At 33.4% G+C, this 17,569-nt stretch overlaps 2 protein-coding genes across 4 annotated transcripts; both read right to left on the reverse strand.

The window, feature by feature from the left end:
• Positions 1 to 5,352: 5,352 nt before the first annotated feature.
• Positions 5,353 to 8,527, reverse strand: LOC140663989 (uncharacterized). Of its 3 annotated transcripts, none has more exons than XM_072888625.1 (7): positions 8,420 to 8,527; positions 8,282 to 8,327; positions 7,618 to 7,782; positions 6,766 to 7,552; positions 6,052 to 6,698; positions 5,698 to 5,812; positions 5,353 to 5,620 (listed from the first exon to the last, which is right to left on the reverse strand). In XM_072888625.1, exons 3-7 carry the CDS (start codon positions 7,745 to 7,747, stop codon positions 5,398 to 5,400), a joined length of 1,902 nt encoding a protein of 633 aa, XP_072744726.1. In that variant the 5' UTR covers positions 7,748 to 7,782; positions 8,282 to 8,327; positions 8,420 to 8,527; the 3' UTR covers positions 5,353 to 5,397. The 3 variants fall into 3 exon arrangements, with proteins under 3 accessions (XP_072744726.1, XP_072744728.1, XP_072744729.1); XM_072888627.1 differs by having other exon boundaries at positions 8,460 to 8,478; XM_072888628.1 differs by lacking the exons at positions 8,282 to 8,327; positions 8,420 to 8,527 and having other exon boundaries at positions 6,766 to 7,515; positions 7,618 to 7,755.
• A 4,069-nt stretch (positions 8,528 to 12,596) lies between these two features.
• LOC140663630 (uncharacterized) lies at positions 12,597 to 17,463 on the reverse strand. The gene is made up of 2 exons (XM_072887900.1): positions 17,098 to 17,463; positions 12,597 to 13,196 (listed from the first exon to the last, which is right to left on the reverse strand). The coding sequence occupies exons 1-2, from the start codon at positions 17,461 to 17,463 to the stop codon at positions 12,597 to 12,599; spliced, it is 966 nt and encodes a 321-aa protein (XP_072744001.1).
• Between the last annotated feature and the right edge of the window lie 106 nt (positions 17,464 to 17,569).

Here is a 17,569-nt window from a genome sequence, read left to right on the forward strand (position 1 = left end):
TGTCGTAGGATAAGAGGGTCGTAGGATAAGAAATCCGACTGTATATCCCAAATACATCCTCGGGTTTTACACGGATGAACTTTGGATATCTGAAAATCCCTAGAAATACATCCGATAGACATACCTCGGATTAACTTTTGCTATGTGGGTAACTAGATCGCTAACTTCCTTATATACTAGACCTAAAAAGTGGCCCCGAAAAATATGTACAACATTGGTAGGATAGAGAAAAGGAGGGGATAGATATGTAATATGGCTGCTATAGGAAACTCGTTTCTGAGTGACATTGCTTTAAATTCAACCAATTATACACATAAGTTTTGTACATACTTTTTACCTAACCCAATAAAATTTTAAGATAGGGTTCATAGTGTTTCCACCGTAAGAGTGCTCATCCCAATTCGACTCTGACTCGACTCTGACCCGATTCGAACTCTCGGTGGAAACATAGTCAATGATGACGCATACACATAAGTTTTGTACATACTTTTCTGAATTATGTATTTTGCCGACGTTAGCAGTCTAGTTATATATAGAAGTCTGTGGCATGCAAAGAGTAAAAAGAAACAGGAGGGAGCATATGGCTCGAGCTAAACGAAAATGCCTATATATACCAGCATAAAAGTGGACACTCAAAATGGCTGCTTATGGGCGCCAAAATTGAATGGCTTTTCGGAGATGCTGAAAGAACAAAGTTTAAATATAAATATGGAATATCCTTAATATTTTTAATAAAATTAACTCAATAAGATTAAATTAAAATATATAATTTTAATATGCAACAAATAAAATAATATATATTAATAATATTGAAATTTTAACACATTGTTTACTGTCCTTTAGATAGTATATCTAAATAAAACATTAAATTCTTGTTATTATTGTATATTGATAACAATTATTAACCGATGAAATGTTATCCCATAATTTCGCGCTGTTGTTATGTCACAGGCCTGACAATGCACCATAATTTTATTTCACTATTTGTTTTTAGGATTAATAATTGTACAAAATAATACGCGCATGTGTCTCTCTGACAACAGCAGTAGACGATGCTAATAAGCGTCAAAAAAGTGGACACTCAAGATGGCGGTTTCCGTCAGCGATTTGGCTAGTCCCCACCACCGATACATTCCCTTCTGTTTCTTTTTACTCTTTGGGCCACATGGGCTGCTTAGTTTTCAGCCCAGTGCCATCTAGAAGAAGAAGTCGAGAGCCGCGTTCACGTTCTGGTATCACTGCTCAGACTACCCAAAGAGATAAAAGCTCCGTAAAGTACTTTATGTACATGCTAGAAAAGAACGCTTAGATGGAAGCGCATAGGGGGACGGGGCGAAGTCCTAAAGCATTGAAACTTCCACACAGTACTGTCAGCCTTGATAGTTTCTACGCTCTCAAGTTTTGTTATATGTTTTTATGGGGACGGGGTGAAGCCCCGTCCCCCTATGCACTCCTACCTAAGCATGTACTTTGTAATGCATATATGATTCCACATGGGTTTGCAACTTGCATAACAACATAAAAAGGATTTATTAAAATTAAAAAGGATTTATTTAAAATTTTATATAAGTTACTAAAACGCATGCGCGCGTGACCGCAGCGCACGTCCATGTCACTATACGTCGCCCGTCGTAATTTTACCGCACATGACTCTTTTCATTTTTCGGATAAACTATGGATCATCAAACGTTGTGAAGAATTTATTCGTGACCACCTAACGATTCTGCATCGAATAAGCTCTTGTTTAACTCGATTGGACGAAAAATAAAAATATTCGGCTAACTTTACATTAAAATTTTAATTATTTAATTAAAAAAAAACGATGAACCACCAAACGTTTTAATTGGACTACCAATCACTACCAAACGACTTTCTATCATGTAAGACCAATTTGGACAAAATTGCTTAATAAATAATATATTGGTTCGGCTAATTTTACAGTCATTGTCGTCATTTTACCGCACATGATTTTTTTCATTTTTCGGATAAACTATGGACAGAGAGAAGCCGTTTTTGAGAGAACCCACTCTCACCGCCGTACAGTGACGCTAACTGGATCGATTTTAGAGAAACTACGTAACTGGATCGACTTTCCAGCGGTCGTGTCCGTGCTAGATCCATAATTTTGGATCTCAAAAGTACGAAACATATACATTCATTAATATTTTATTACATATTATTAACTGCAACTGCGCATGATCTTTTTTCACTTTAACATATATTATGAAGTAACATATATATGTGTATATATATTGTATATATACATATATGTATGTATGTATAAAAAATGCTCATTTTATTTCACACAAAATTTAAATTTGTTTTAATGATTTCAATAAAAGGTATTTTAATAAAATATATGTATATGTGTATATTACTTCAATAATAAATATTAAAATGAAAAAATGAAAAAAAGATCATACGCAATAATGTGTCGTACTTTATTGAGATTTACAATAATTAATATGGATCTAGCATGGACATACGGTCGATTTATATACCAATAAAATATAACATATATGGGATATTTTTTTCTAAACCGGATCACCCTTCGTTCCAAAATTGTATTTGACGTAAAAAAATCTCCTTGCACACAAATATAGTGGCAGGCAATAAAGCTATCGAAAGCCACGTGGGCTTTTGAAAAATTCAAGACGATAAATCTAGTACAGCAGATCCAATATCATTGTATGAAATTCAATCTCGTTAAAATCAGCTGATTTTCTCATATACTTATGACATACCGAATAAAAAAATGTAATAACGAGATTTAATTTTATACAATGATATTGGACCCGTTGTATTTTAGATTTGTCATCTTGAATGTTTCAAAAGCTCACATGATATAGCTTATGCCTGCAACTACATTTGTGTGCAAGCAGATTTTTTTACGTCGAAGATAATTTTGTAACAAAGAGTGATCCGGTTTAGAAAGAATGTTCCATATGTATATATACAATTTTATAATAGGAAATAAAATCAAATAAAACTTTTATTTCGTACTTTATTAAAAGTAATTATTTGATTAATAAGATATTTGCGATTAAAATGACACTATACATATAAGACATAAGTACGATCTTTGATGTTGGCCATCTCGCTTGCTCCTTACTCGTTCTCTCTTTCGCTTTCCTCGAACTCCAGCATCGAAGATCTTTAAAGAGCTCCCTTATCTATAAAATATAAACATGCAATAAAATCAAAACTAAAACTTTTATTTCGCATTTTATCGACTTGAAAATGATTTCAATGAATTAATGAGATTTTTACGATTAAAAAGACATCAAACATGACATAAATCGGATTATGTTTAATTAATATGTATGGTTAATCTAACTCAAAATTGTCCGATTTATGTTGTGCTTATGTCTTATATGTATATCAGTGTCATTTTAAGCGCAAACGTCTTGCTAATCCAATAATTACTTTTAACAAAATATGAAATAAAAGAGTTATTTGATTTTATTTCCTATTATAAAATTTTATATATATATATATATATATATATATATATATATATATATATATTGTGTCAATTGATTGGTACATATATACATATCACTTAATAAAGTACGAAACATTACGTATAATCTTATTTTTTATTTTGGTAATAAATTTATTGAAGTAATATACACATATATATTTTATTAAAATACTTTTTTATTGAAATTAGTAAAACATTAAATTTTATGTGAAATAAAATATACATTTTAATTCTATATATACGTATATATTACTTCCTAATATATGCTAAAGTGGAAAAAGATCACGCAGCTAATAATATCTAATAAAACATATTAATAAATCTATTATATGTTTCGTACTTTTGAGATCCACAATTATGGATCTAGCACGGACTCAAACCAATCGGTCGTTTTACCGTGGCACTGGAAAGTGGATCCAGCCACGTTGTTCCGAAAACTGAATTGTGGATCCAGTTAGCGCCACTGTACGACGGGGAAAAAGCGTTCCCTAAAAAACGGGGGCATGACTCCTCTCATTCTTCTCTCTAGTTGTAGGATAAGAGATCCGACTGTATTACATTTATTTATGATTTAATATTATTTTACTATTAAAAAATGCGTTTTTTAATAAATTTTAACTAATTTTCTGACAGATAACACTGATAACAAAACATTTATTAGATTTTTAAAAATCTGTATTTTGTTAAAAATATAACCTCAATATTTTACTACGTTAATGTATGCACTCCGAACTCTGTACGCTCTTCTCTACGCATGCGCTAACAGACAAGGACACCCTGCATAAAACGTCGGATTGAAAAGAATTAAAAAATATTGACATTTGAATATCTTCTGAATTCTTCTTTTTATATTCTTCTTATTTTATCGCATTCAATAGAATTCTATCAAATATTAACTCTCGCATTCAAAAGAATTCACTTGACTCTAAACATTTTCGCATTCAATCGCAATAAGAGGCATTCAAATAAATGCGAACTCTCGCATTAAAAAAGATTCACTTCTTCTCTAATTGTTATCGGATTCAGAGGCATACAAGATTTAATGGTTCTATTCTCAATATTGCACTGAAAAGTATTGACCCACGATCCAATCCGAGATTTTTGCAAAGCAGAATTCACGATAAAATCTCGTGAATGCAAAACACTATTTTTGAATAAGACATTTTATGCAGGGCAGCCAGGTCACTTGACTTTGTTTTTTTTTAATCGTCTGATACTCTTTTAGCTGGCTCCCGCGCTCTATTCTATCTTCTCTCTGGTACAGAGTAAGCAGTACGAAATGGGATTTGTTCGTTTCGTTACTCCTGATGAAATGAACGAATCCCAATCCCCGTACTGCTTACTCTGTACTTTTACTTTATACTCTGTACTGCTTGCTGCCATTGTAAACGACGCACATTTATCGTACGACAAATATAATAGCACCTTTATGCTGAATTCACACTGCATCTGATGATACAATATACGACATCCGATAACAAAGCTATTTAAAATATCTCTAGCTAGAATTCCTAAAAATCAAGTCTGTCATTTGATATCGAACGTCGTATGTTGAATATTGGAAGCAATGTGAATCCAGCATCAGGCTTCTTTCTCTCTAATAATATTGTAAAATAGTCTTACCATATAATAATCTCATTGCAGAATTGATAATTGATAATAAAAAAGGCTTATTTTTATTAGTACATTAATTGATCTTTTTAGCTATGTATTATTTTAAATTCTTGTTTTTATCTTTATATTATTTTTAGAGATTATTTTATTACTTGTATATATTTTTCTATTTACATAGCTGTACATTGATAGCTAATACACATTTGTTATAAATACAATGTTTATATTTTGGACAATATATGATGATAAACTCATATTTATAAAAACAATATATTTTATAATATTGATTACAAAATATTTCAATTAGCTGAAACCGAAAGATCCTCACATTTCAGTCTTACAGCTTGCATCAAATAAGGAACTCTTTCATGCTCAGGTAATTTCATCCAAGAACTATAATTTATTGCAATTGTGTTAGACTTTGTTAACGCCTCAGCCGACTTTATTTTTAGCAACCATGTACTTTTCAATCTTTGTGAATTCACAGCATATGCAGTATCAGGTAAATTGAAGATAAGTATTCTGAAACATAAAATATGCATCAAAAACTTAGTAATTTAACAATTGTAATGAGTTAAATTAATAAGAAATATTCTTACATTTGACTTTCATTTGGAGTTTGTATATCCTCGACATAAATCATGTTAGTTTCATTGGATGTAACTGTATTAATTGCAATAGGATATCCACCTTTTCTCATTACAACAACATGATCTACAGAGAATGATAAAATTATAGATTACTATCATTACATAACTTAAAGATAATTATTAGTAAAATTATATTAGCTTGAATTAATATTTATAACATTTAAGATGTATATGTGTGCAGTTAGTTTATTAATACATTATTCAATTAAAAAATAAAAATTTTTTTTTTAATTTGATAAATAATATATTTTTATATATTTTTCACTTGGCAATGATAAAAGAAACCAGTTTAAGCTCATTTACCAATATAATGACCGAGTCTTGTTTTTAAATCATTATGAATGTATTGAGGTCCACCCAGTGCTAGTTCTAGTGCTGCTCTTACAGAACATGTAGGAAGAAATCGGCTAACACTAACAGTAGCATATTCGAGTATATCTTGCGACGGCCATGGTCCATCATATGTAGGATACAATGTTTTAACACTTTGATATAAAAGTAATAATTCTCGAGCATAAATATTCTTCATTGTTTCATTAGCTGTTTTTATATTCTCAGAAAAAACTTTCTTGAGTAAATTTGGACTATAACAATCTAATGCAGTTAAATACAGAGCAAATCTGATCATAGATTTCCTAAAAGATTTATTCTCTACTTCATTTGCCAATATTGCATCTCGTATAGTATCCCAAAATACCGGTTTGTAATCAGCATTGATAAATCCTTCTAAGAAGATGGATACTTTAAAATATGATGCATCTTTTAATAGATTTGGCCGTTCAAAGCACTTTGCTGCTAAATATTCTAAGAAGGGTATATATGCATAATTTAAATTATTTAACAGTTTGAGTAGATGAATACCACTAGTGAAATTAATGTTTGACGATAATGCCGAACTGACACAAGCATCCACTAACGCCTCATTGTAAAACTTGGATCCATATTCTTTGCTGTAATAAAATATAATGTTTATATCCTATTTTTTAAAATACTAGATATAAGAATTTTGTAACATACTTTTTTGTAGAGATATGCACAATTTTTTCGAATGTCTTGATTATTTCTTGAATATTTAATTGTTTTGCATTAGCTATAAGAATCATTTGTACTTTAGATAATATTTCAAAAGCTATTGGAGGTAGATGAGACATATAACACAAACTGTGAAAGATAGACCAAGCTGTTCGCACATCTATATTATTTTCATATTTCCACAATGATTTGAGTATTGCATCTTGTATTATTAGATTATTTATATTATTTTCACTTGCAAATCTTAAAGACGATGTTAACAGAACTATATCATCTGAGTCTAACTTTGTGGGTAACTGTGCTTCAAATACTAGAGGCAGAGCTATCAATAGAGCATCTCGCAATGGTGTGCTATCCATTTTTTTTAATAAAAAAACTAGAAAAATTATCTCTTGAAGAGATATTTCATTTATAGTTGTCCGAATCATTTGCAATAGTGATTGAGTTAAAATACTGTTGGTTGGAATTTTAAAATATGTAAATATTTTCAGAATTTCAATAATGTCACTTGTTTTCAAGAGTCTAATGTCCTTGTTTAGTACTTCACACAAACGTATAAAGCCTATGTGCTTCCCAATAATTTGTATATCTTTCATATCTCTGGATACTTTAAATAATGTAGACATTGTATCAACAATATCATGCAGAGTCATATTTGTATAATTTGTTGCTGCTTCTTCCAAGATTTTCATAGGTCTATATGGTATTTTGATATTATTGGATGCATAGTTCTTCCTTATTGATAATGTAAAATCTTTTAGTTGTGTATAATCTGAGAAAAATTCTGTTGCAGTATTATGTGTTTATACTATAAATATATTCTAAATTTATCCATACCTGTCAAATTAGTGCTACATATTCGTGATATATTATGTATTGATTGAAATGGTGTTATATAATTTGACAGGACTGTCCAATTACGTGCTATTGGATATAGCCGCAGTAATTTCTTTAGAGACCTGTCCATATTGTATACAAAGTTTCTATTGTTAAAATAGCAATCTGCAAATTATAATAATAATATTACAATCATACTATTGTTACTATGTCATTAATTTTATAAAAAATTTTAAAAAAATATGATTAAATCTAAATAAATAATAGATATGAGCAAAAAATTTATTATAAACTAAATGCTTTATTGTTAGATATATATATATATATCTCAAGCCTCTACAGAAGGATTTATAAAATAATTTAAAAGAAAGGAAGAATCTTATTGTTTAAATCCTTATAAACCCGAGAAGTAATTACTATATTTAAAATTTTGCAATTAAATAACAAATATATCTGTTACATGTATTTTGATATACACAAGCATATATACTTTAACAATATTTGACTCATATTTGCTTATGAATTTATAATTTATTAAATTTCTTTAACATAAATGTCAAATTGTTATTTAAGCTATATCTTATTAAAATGATGATAATCTTATGAAAGAACAGCCGGTAAAATTTAATATTATAGTGGGAAATAAAAGGTTAGAAACACTTACATATTCTTGTATAATTACGCTGTTATTGGTATTTATTTCGTACTTTCTGAGAAATTATTAATAATATTAACGGCGATACAAAAAAAATTATTATATATATATAAATGGAAAAAATGTTATATTTTCATAGATTTTTACAGCAAAATATAAATTTAACCCTTTGTTAGGCCAATATTACATGTGTCATGTGTCGTACGACACCAGAGAGAAACCTTATAGCAAATTCGATCATCCGAACTCACAGACTTTATATAGAAGTCTGTGTCCGAACTACACAGCACTAGTGCATACTAAAGGCTAATATACATGAAGATATCTAAATTTCTATTGGATGGAATGATGCGCGTGCGTAATGGCGTTTAATACGAAATAGAACTCCTGCCCACCGGACGCGGAAATGCTAGCCGCGTGACAAAAGAGAACGTGGTAGTCAATTAACTTAATATAACTGATGAATTTATTGGCTATCGCGTTTTATTTTTTGCCGCGCGGCAAATATTTCCGCGTCCAGTGGGCAGGAACTCATATTCTAATATCTCTGATTGCTAATAGTATTACACAGCTATATATGTATGTTTAATAAAAACAGTCATCGAATTTGTTACATTTTACGTTAAAATGTCGTTTTTTTAATAATAAATAATACCATGATAAAAGAGTCACTAATAATAATAATTTGGTTTTTATAAAAAATATTAGAGCAAGGAGCATTAATACAACCATCAAAAGACGTTATTACAATTTGTATAAATGCGAAAGAATAATAAGGCATGCAATTCATGTAAGCACAAATGGATTTATAACTAAAAAATTTTATGAAACATATATTACTAATAATGTGTTGAAATCGTTCTTTGATACTAATTTATTTCATTCATTACGAGAGCATACATTTGATCAGTCTCCTTTAGAAAATCATATTGTACATTTAATTCGAGCCATTGCTCAAAACTATATCAAAATCAGATTACATTATATAACATTAAATTCTATAGATAAATCTAAAAGCAAACATCATTTATTTAATAAAATTATATTGTTTAAGGGTATGTAAAAAGTATAGACATATACAAATGTCTATGGTAAAAAGCGTTTGATCTATACTATTTACTTTAATGAAGTTGTCTGTAAGATTTATTATAAATTTAACGAGCTTTATCTAACATATATAATTATAACTAATATATTTTTTAACTTTGCAGTATATTTATGTTCTTAAAGAATAAATATTATTATATTTATATCTATATCTTATGCTTATGTTCCTAAAGGAGTGTATCTTATATATGACTATGTACTTTGCCAATAAGTATAAACAAGCTTGTAATAATATTTATACTATCTTTTATAATAAAGTGTATATGTATAAAGTCTCCATTAAGAATATATCGATTGCAATTATTTGAATTTGAATAAAAGTTTGCAATAAAATTTAAAATAATTATTATTATTAGTGACCCTTTTATGGTATTATTTATTATTAAAAAAAGGACATTTTAACGTAAAATATAATAAATTCGATGACTGTTTTTATTAAACATATATAGCTGTGTAACACTAGCAATCAGAGATATTAGAATATGAGCTCCTGCCCACTGGACGCGGAAATACTTGCCGCGCGGCAAAAAATAACGCGATAGCCAATAAATTCATCAGTTATAATAAATTAATTAACTACCGCGTTCTTTTTTGTCACGTGGCCAGCATTTCCGTGTCCGGTGGGCAGGAGTTCTATTTTGTATTAAATAAACGCTATTATGCACGCGCATCATTCCATCCAATAGAAAATGCTCACAGTTTACCTCGTCGCCCCTCCCTCAGTGGCTTCACCCCCCTTCTCTAAATAATGGGTTCATGCTCCATCTCTATTTTCCGATATCTATGCCTGAGAATGGTCATCCCCTCGATTTAGGTGCGACCACAATTCAAGACGCCTCTATGTCCATAAAAAATGGACATTGGAACTACATAGTTATGTCCACGAAACTTCTCAGAAGATAACACGCTATGTCTACAGATTATGGTTCTGTTCCGTAAAATTTATTATTTTGCTTATTCACTTTCATCTAAAAATAATTTGTTATTTCTCTTCACTCTAGCAATAATTTATTTTTAATATCAAATAACCAAATAAATATTGTCAATATTCTAATTTCGCCAATAATATCTTGATTTTCTGTAATTCTTTTTTTTTTATTAAATTCTATTTTTACATTCTACATTTTACAAATTAAAACTGATTTTATATAAAAAAATTTTCTTTCTTTCAACAATTTAATAATTTAGAATATTATATTGTTCTACAAATACAGTAATAAATTTTTAGATATCGATAGGTTCAATTAAATAGAATAAAGATCAGATATATATATATATAATTTTTTTAATTAGAGAAAAATGTTAATTTTTGCTTATTTAAGTAAAAATTGTCCAAATTATATCGTGTTCGATGTCATAATCGTAAAAATCTTATTAATTCTCATTACATATTATTTTAAAAAAGATAATAAAATAAAAAAATAAAAAATAAAAGTTTTAATTTTTAGTTGACAAGCATTTTAATTTATATAGCTAAAGCATTAGAGCTAAAAGAAGGTCCCCGATATCGTGAAAAATGAGAACGCGTCAAAAACGAATAAATTTTGATTATATATAATTAAAAATAATCCGATTTATGTCGTGTTTGGTTTCATTTTAATCGCAAAAATCTCACTAATCCATTACAATTATTTTCAAACTGATGAAATGCGAAATAAAAGTTTCAATTTTTATTTTATAAGATATTTATGTTAAGATTAGATAAGATCTCCGCGTGACTGGTGAGTCGTCGAAAGCAAGAGAGAGAACGAGTAAGGAGCAAGCGAGATGGTCAACATCAAAGGGAGTTTCGAGGTCTTGTTCGCGAACCTTCCTTTATCTCCAGTCTTTTGTATCATATTAGTCAGTTTAAAATGAGGCTCTCTGATTGGTTAATCGTTGCTGATGACCCTAGGCATCGGTTGATATAAGTGGCTGTGGTCAATCATGATGTGTCAAACGGGACGCTCCCCTCACCAGTCACACGGAGATCTTATCTAATCTTAACATAAACATCTTATAAAATAAAAATTGAAACTTTTATTTCGCATTTCATCAGTTTGAAAATAATTATAATGGATTAGTGAGATTTTTGCGATTAAAATGAAACCAAACACGACATAAATCGGATTATTTTTAATTAATAATTAAAATTTATTCGTTCTTGACGCGCTTTCGCTTTTCACGATATCGGGGATCTTCTTTTAGCTCTAATGCTTTAGCTATATAAATTAAAATGCTTGTCAACTAAAAATTAAAACTTTTATTTTTTATTTTATCTTTTTTAAAATAATATGTAATGAGAACTGTTAGAATATTGAATTTAATATGAGTTAGCCAGTAGTGTTATAGGGGGGATTCTAAGCCATGGGGCGCTGAGGGGGGTGCGGGGGACGGGGGTATTTGAGAGGGGCGAGGGGTCTGTTAGGGAAAGGGGGGGGGGAAGGGTCCTACACACGTTCGAAAGTAGATGTTAGGGGGGGGGGTATTTTAGAAGTCATAAAACTGTTTTTTTTCTAGTTTTATGATCATTTTATGACCATTAGAATATTATGAAAAAAGAGATTTTAAGCGCCGACGTTCGGCAGCTTTGTACCCTTGCGGAAAATCTCCCATAAAAAAAAAAAAAACTGGAGCAAAAAAAATATCTTCCATAATTTTTAGGGAAAGAACTGCAACTTTTTTTTTTTTCTCTTTTTTTTTCCTAATTTTTTATGATTATTTTATGACCATTAGAATATTATGAAAAAAGAGATTTTAAGCGCCGACGTTCGGCAGCTTTGTACCCTTGCGGAAAATCTCCCATAAAAAAAAAAAAAACTGGAGCAAAAAAAATATCTTCCATAATTTTTAGGGAAAGAACTGCAACTTTTTTTTTTTTTCTCTTTTTTTTCCTAATTTTTTATGATTATTTTATGACCATTAGAATATTATGGAAAAAGAGATTTTAAGTGCCGACGTTCGGCAGCTTTGTACCCTCGCGCTATCTCTTTCTTTTCCTAGCACTTACTCTCTCGCTCTACTTCACCTCGCGCTATCTCTTTCTTTCCTAGCACTTACTCTCTCGCGGTCCCAGCATGACGTCATTCCCCGCAACGAGCTACATATGAGAACTGGGACTGTTTACGGGTGGGAGGAAGCACGGATGGGAAATGCGTGCGAGTAAATTATATCATGATTTAAATTTAAAAAAACTTTATTCTTCTCTTTTATATATATATTTTTTTTTTTTTTTTTATTACATATTGTGACTAAAAACTAAAGCTACCAGTTCGCAATCGACAAGTTGATGTTTATTGAAGGCGTCGCTGGCGCATATTACATTTGACACTTTTTTATTATCCGTTATAGTGGACGCGATATTGGAGAATTGTGTAAACTTAGTATCGACGGTCTCGGTGATTCTAACCAATCGATCAAAGGTTACATCGATGCATTGATCGAGATCAAACATACGGTGTAACGTCGGTTCAATCATCATCATGCGTACGTTTAAAGATTCGAGACTTATAAGTTTAGTATCGTTAATCGTATGAACTCGCACTGTTAGCGGTCCAACGCTTATAAAATTATAGGTATCTTTAGAGTCCTTTCGCAGTAAATCGTGAATATTGCGACGTTGCTCGTAGAGTCCCTTCCACGTTTCGAGAGATAATACCAGTTCCTTTCCTTGATGATCTCCTATGACAATTTCCACGTAACTCGGTGTACCCACGTTGATACCAATTTCAAGGAATTTGAATTCCGTGGTTGTCAATGCGTATCGTCTACTTAGTATACGAATCGCACGACGCTTCAACGAAATGCTGTAGAAAAATAAAATAAAAAAAAAATTAGTTTAAAAACAATTTGTGAAAAAATAGAAAGAAGTTAAACAAAAACTTACTTGTCACATTTGTTCTCAAACGATGGAGTTTCATAACGATTCGGTACGTAATTATTCACGCTTCTGCTGGGGCCGCCACTGCTTCTTTCGACGTAGTACATATTTCCAGATTTCAAAAGTGGACCACTTTCACGAACGGTTAACGCAACACTGACCGTATGAAGAATCAAATATACGTGACATCCCGTTTTTCAAAGTAGTGGGAGATTAGTGGTAAATGTGGTGGGAGATTCTAGAATACTTTAGTGCTCTGAAATTTTTAGAAGGGAGAGAGGGACGATACTCGGATAAAAAGAATTCTTAAATGACTCGTGAGGGAGGGAGGGAAGGAATGAGGAGGGGGAATGAGGAGGGGGAATAAGAAATAAAACATATTAGTGTTTAAATATTTTATTTTTCCAAATCTTGCAATTCTTTCTGGCGTTGCGACCACCAGTTAAATATTTTGAATACATTTTGTAATGCGCAATTCTTAACATGTTTTTCACATCGTATAGTATTTTTAACACCTAGATTATTTAGAGATTCGATATCGTCGTAATCAGCATCCAAGGTCTCAATGATTAAATTTTCTCTCGCATCGTCGCCGAGCATATTAGCAAGCCATTCTCGTTTCTGGCATCCTTTAACGTATACGATACACTGCATTTTATCATCTTCTTCTTCAACTACAGCTGTTGTAATCAATCGTTTCGCCATGCTGTACGCAACGATTCCATCCTCCCATTGTAGTCCATGATGATTCGCCATCAACCATGAAGCTTGACACTTTTCGGATTTTGTAAGGAGATGCCATGGTATAGGACTCCGAAAAATGTAGTGTGCGAGAACAGTTCCTCTTCTCAGCACCGCCACCTCCTTTGCGATGAATTTATTCGAAACGACAAATCCTTGCAGATCGACAAACGTTGGTACAGACATGATGAGATCTCTTTTCGTCAGTTAAGAAGAATGACAACCATCTCGTAACACTCGGATTTATATCCAGCTTTTCCTCTCTCTAAATTATTGTCGCAAACACTTAGGTAATTTTGCGCACAACGTTGGTCAACGGGTTATACTGGATTACGCGATCGTGTATGATGAGACAGTACGCAGTCGTATTATTAGCCACATTCTCCTTACACTCAAATTCCAATCGCACATCCACGGTTGCACTCTTGACCGATTCGTTTTGTCGAGAACAATCGATGATCACAAACGGACCGTACTGTAGAAACAGTGAGACAGTGAGACTCGGTTCGAGGTACTCGTATCCGTAATAGTTTTTGCAGAAACGCGCGTACGTGTCGTAGAGAATTGACCATCTGTTTTTATCGAAATCCAGATTCATGTCATCGTACGGATAACATTCCGAGTTCAGATAGAGTTTCACGTTTGTTAATTTACAGTCGTCGAATTTACTCGCATCTTCGGACATAACATTCTTCCGGCCTGTCTGCAGAGCAAAGATAACGTATCGTGGTTTCTCCAGCTGAGTCGCGGTCTTAATGGCCCACGAATGTTTGGTTGTACGCTGCAACAGCGGAAACTCGTACAGATCCCACGAGCGAAAACCCATGCTGAGGTAGCGTCCGCTTTCCAGAGCGCGCAGCATAGACAGCTTTTTAATTTCACTCAACAACACATGTGGCATTCGCCATTGTATCTTGAATATGTTGATCACAGGCTCCAGCGTCGAAGCTCCAAGCAGACAATTGTTGTCATTGCGCGATCGTATTAAGATCAATTCGTGACGAGCGTTAATTACTATGCGTCTGTAATCCTCGCAAAATCCCAATAACATGTAGAGCGGTACGCAAAAATTAAAGTGTCCATCCACAATAGTTGGCTCACTCCAGCCAGCATTTCTCATAATCACGCTTCTATCGGATGATATTGTTACATAGTTTTTGAGCATACTTGTTATTCCCACGTTTCTATTTCGATCAATCTCCACACCATCGAGTTCATATCGAATCTCGTCAAACATGAATGCAACGCAATTATTTTGCAGTACCACATTGAATCCTCCAGCTGGCTTCTTTATCTTTAATTCTCCCTCGATGTATAAGAAACTCTCGTACGGCAATGTATACAGATCCTGTTGTTGTATGGGTATTCTTATCTCATCACTGTATCCGAACGTTGTGTTGGCGAATGGGTTATAGGAGTGAGTCTCAATCTTGACGATGCGATCGTCAAAGATTGGCTCATCCGCGATGTCGAGAATGTCAGTCATCGTTTAAATGTTTCGCACCACGAATCCCAAAGATTGTAAAAACGCAACGTTTGATGCGTTCAATTTCTTTTTCTTAGTGCCGGATGATTGGATATTAGCAAATGTCGATGTTGTTGTCGCTGACGTCGTAAAGATTGTATTGTCTCTCACGTCTTTCGATCCGTTCAACACGAGCATCACACGCTAATTTTACCGCCGCCGCCGTACATGCAATCTAATGGTGATCTCTTCTCCTCGAAAATCGAGTAATCGTCCTTCCTGGTCGACAACGCGTAACGTTAAATCCGTAATGCACCGCACGATGATCGGTAGGTAAATGATGTGCGCCGGTGTTTCCGATATCTTATATCCTGGTGGTACCCTCGGTGAAAATTCGTGTATCGTATGAACGAGTTTGCCGTTGTTGTACGCACCCGCGGTCACATTACATTCGACGCGGATAATGTTCACGTTGATAATGTTAATCGGCACGTCTGACTCGTACCATTTTCGCGGCTGCAGTATACGGTTCGAGAATCCTAGCAGCGATCCAATATTGTTAGGCTTGCTAAAATTTAATCTGTAGGCGCATTTGATCTCGCTCCTCATCGTATTGTAATTAGCGCGGAGCACTATAGGCCATTCTCCAGGCTCAAAGTTATCGTCGTCGTCAGTGTGTTTTTTATCACCATCACGAACTGTGTGTTGCGAACGTTTTTGTAAAATTGTATGTTTCAAAAATTCCTGTATCGCTTGCAGCTCGTACGATCCCTCGGGAATCGTAATTTCCGCATCGTCTTTGCCAAAGTAAAATTTATTATTCGAGGAATTCACGTTCGATATCGTGTGATAACTTTCAAAATCCGCTAGACCAAGCTCGTATTCACCGTCGCTTAAATCTACGTTGGGAAAGTAGTTTGCCGCGAGAACGCTGCTCTTTCCAGTCAGCGTGAATGTCATAGACATGTTGGCCAAACTGTTTAACGAATACTAAGTTAAATAGCGCAATGTATGTCTTTAAATTCGCGTGCATCGACCGTTCGGAGAAACTGCAAGCACAATTGTCCACAGATGCTTTGATTATAAGTTTGATAGGATGTGTGATTATATTCTATTTTTGTCACATTTAAATATCGCACCAATTCATTCGGCGGTCGAAGATTGCCGAAACTGTCAAAATATATAGCACAATTCCCCCTCTTTGCATACGCTACCCAGTGAGTACCCGAGCCTTTAGCGTTATCCAAATTTATGATCCCGCTCTCGTTTCGATATATACCGCCGATCGGTAATGAGTTACGCATAAAAACACCTCTAAAATATGGAATGTGCATACGTTTTGCTAGTTGCAGCAATTGTACGTTGGTAGTTACGCCCTCTGGCATTTTTAGCGTCTCTTTGACGTTTTTTTTTTTTCTTCTTTTTCATTGAGACTCCTCGGCCGTATTTGTATGGTGCGAGATACAATCCGCGACCTTCCATGGCATGATTGTGACGTTGCATTTCTTGAAACTGACGTTGTGTAGCTTTTCCATCGTTCACCATCTTTGCTACACCAGCCGCTCCACCAATCAGAGATCCGAGAGCGCCCAACAATGGTAGAATCGGTAATACACCCCCGCGTTTCGCTACCGGAAGTATTCGTTTTTTCACCATCTTTTTCTTCGTTTTCGTCTTTAGACCCATACCGAACTTCGTTTTGGTTTTCATCGCTGTCCAGACAGCTGTGGCTGCGGCTCTCTCACCGAGAGACGAATCTTTCGCAATGATGCGAGTTTGCGCCTTTTTGGCGAGTATCCTATCCGCCGCGTGTCTTTCGGCAAGATCGTTACTCCGAAAGTACGCTATATCGTGTTCACGACACGCTGCGTCCAATGGGTTGATACCTCGATCACCTCTAGCCAATCGTTCTTCTAGCCGCGTGCCCGGACCGCAAAACTGGTATCCAGGAATATGTAATTCGATAGGAAGCGCGTTTATTGCACGATTTAATAAACCTCTGCCTATTTGCGGTGACATTCACGACAAATTTATCGCACGATTTAATAGACCTTTACTTATTTGCGTTGACATTCACGACAATCTTTTATCATTGGCGCTGGACCGTCAATGTGCGTTTGTTGCC

This window comes from Anoplolepis gracilipes, chromosome 3 (assembly GCF_047496725.1).
Source record: "Anoplolepis gracilipes chromosome 3, ASM4749672v1, whole genome shotgun sequence".
NCBI lineage: Eukaryota > Metazoa > Arthropoda > Insecta > Hymenoptera > Formicidae > Anoplolepis > Anoplolepis gracilipes.

Excerpts from the sequence above, each read along its gene's own strand:
- LOC140663989 (XM_072888625.1), bottom strand. The coding sequence starts at position 7,747 with ATGGACAGGTCTCTAAAGAAATTACTGCGGCTATATCCAATAGCACGT. Across the intron at positions 7,553-7,617 it reads ATGTAGCACTAATTTGACAG|ATTATACACAACTAAAAGAT; the intron begins GTATGGATAAAT and ends AATTTTTCTCAG. Across the intron at positions 5,621-5,697 it reads ACTCCAAATGAAAGTCAAAT|AATACTTATCTTCAATTTAC; the intron begins GTAAGAATATTT and ends TTTATGTTTCAG.
- LOC140663630 (XM_072887900.1), bottom strand. The coding sequence starts at position 17,463 with ATGTCACCGCAAATAGGCAGAGGTTTATTAAATCGTGCAATAAACGCG. Across the intron at positions 13,197-17,097 it reads CGAAAACGAAGAAAAAGATG|ACTAATTTTTTTTTTATTTT; the intron begins GTGAAAAAACGA and ends AATTGTTTTTAA.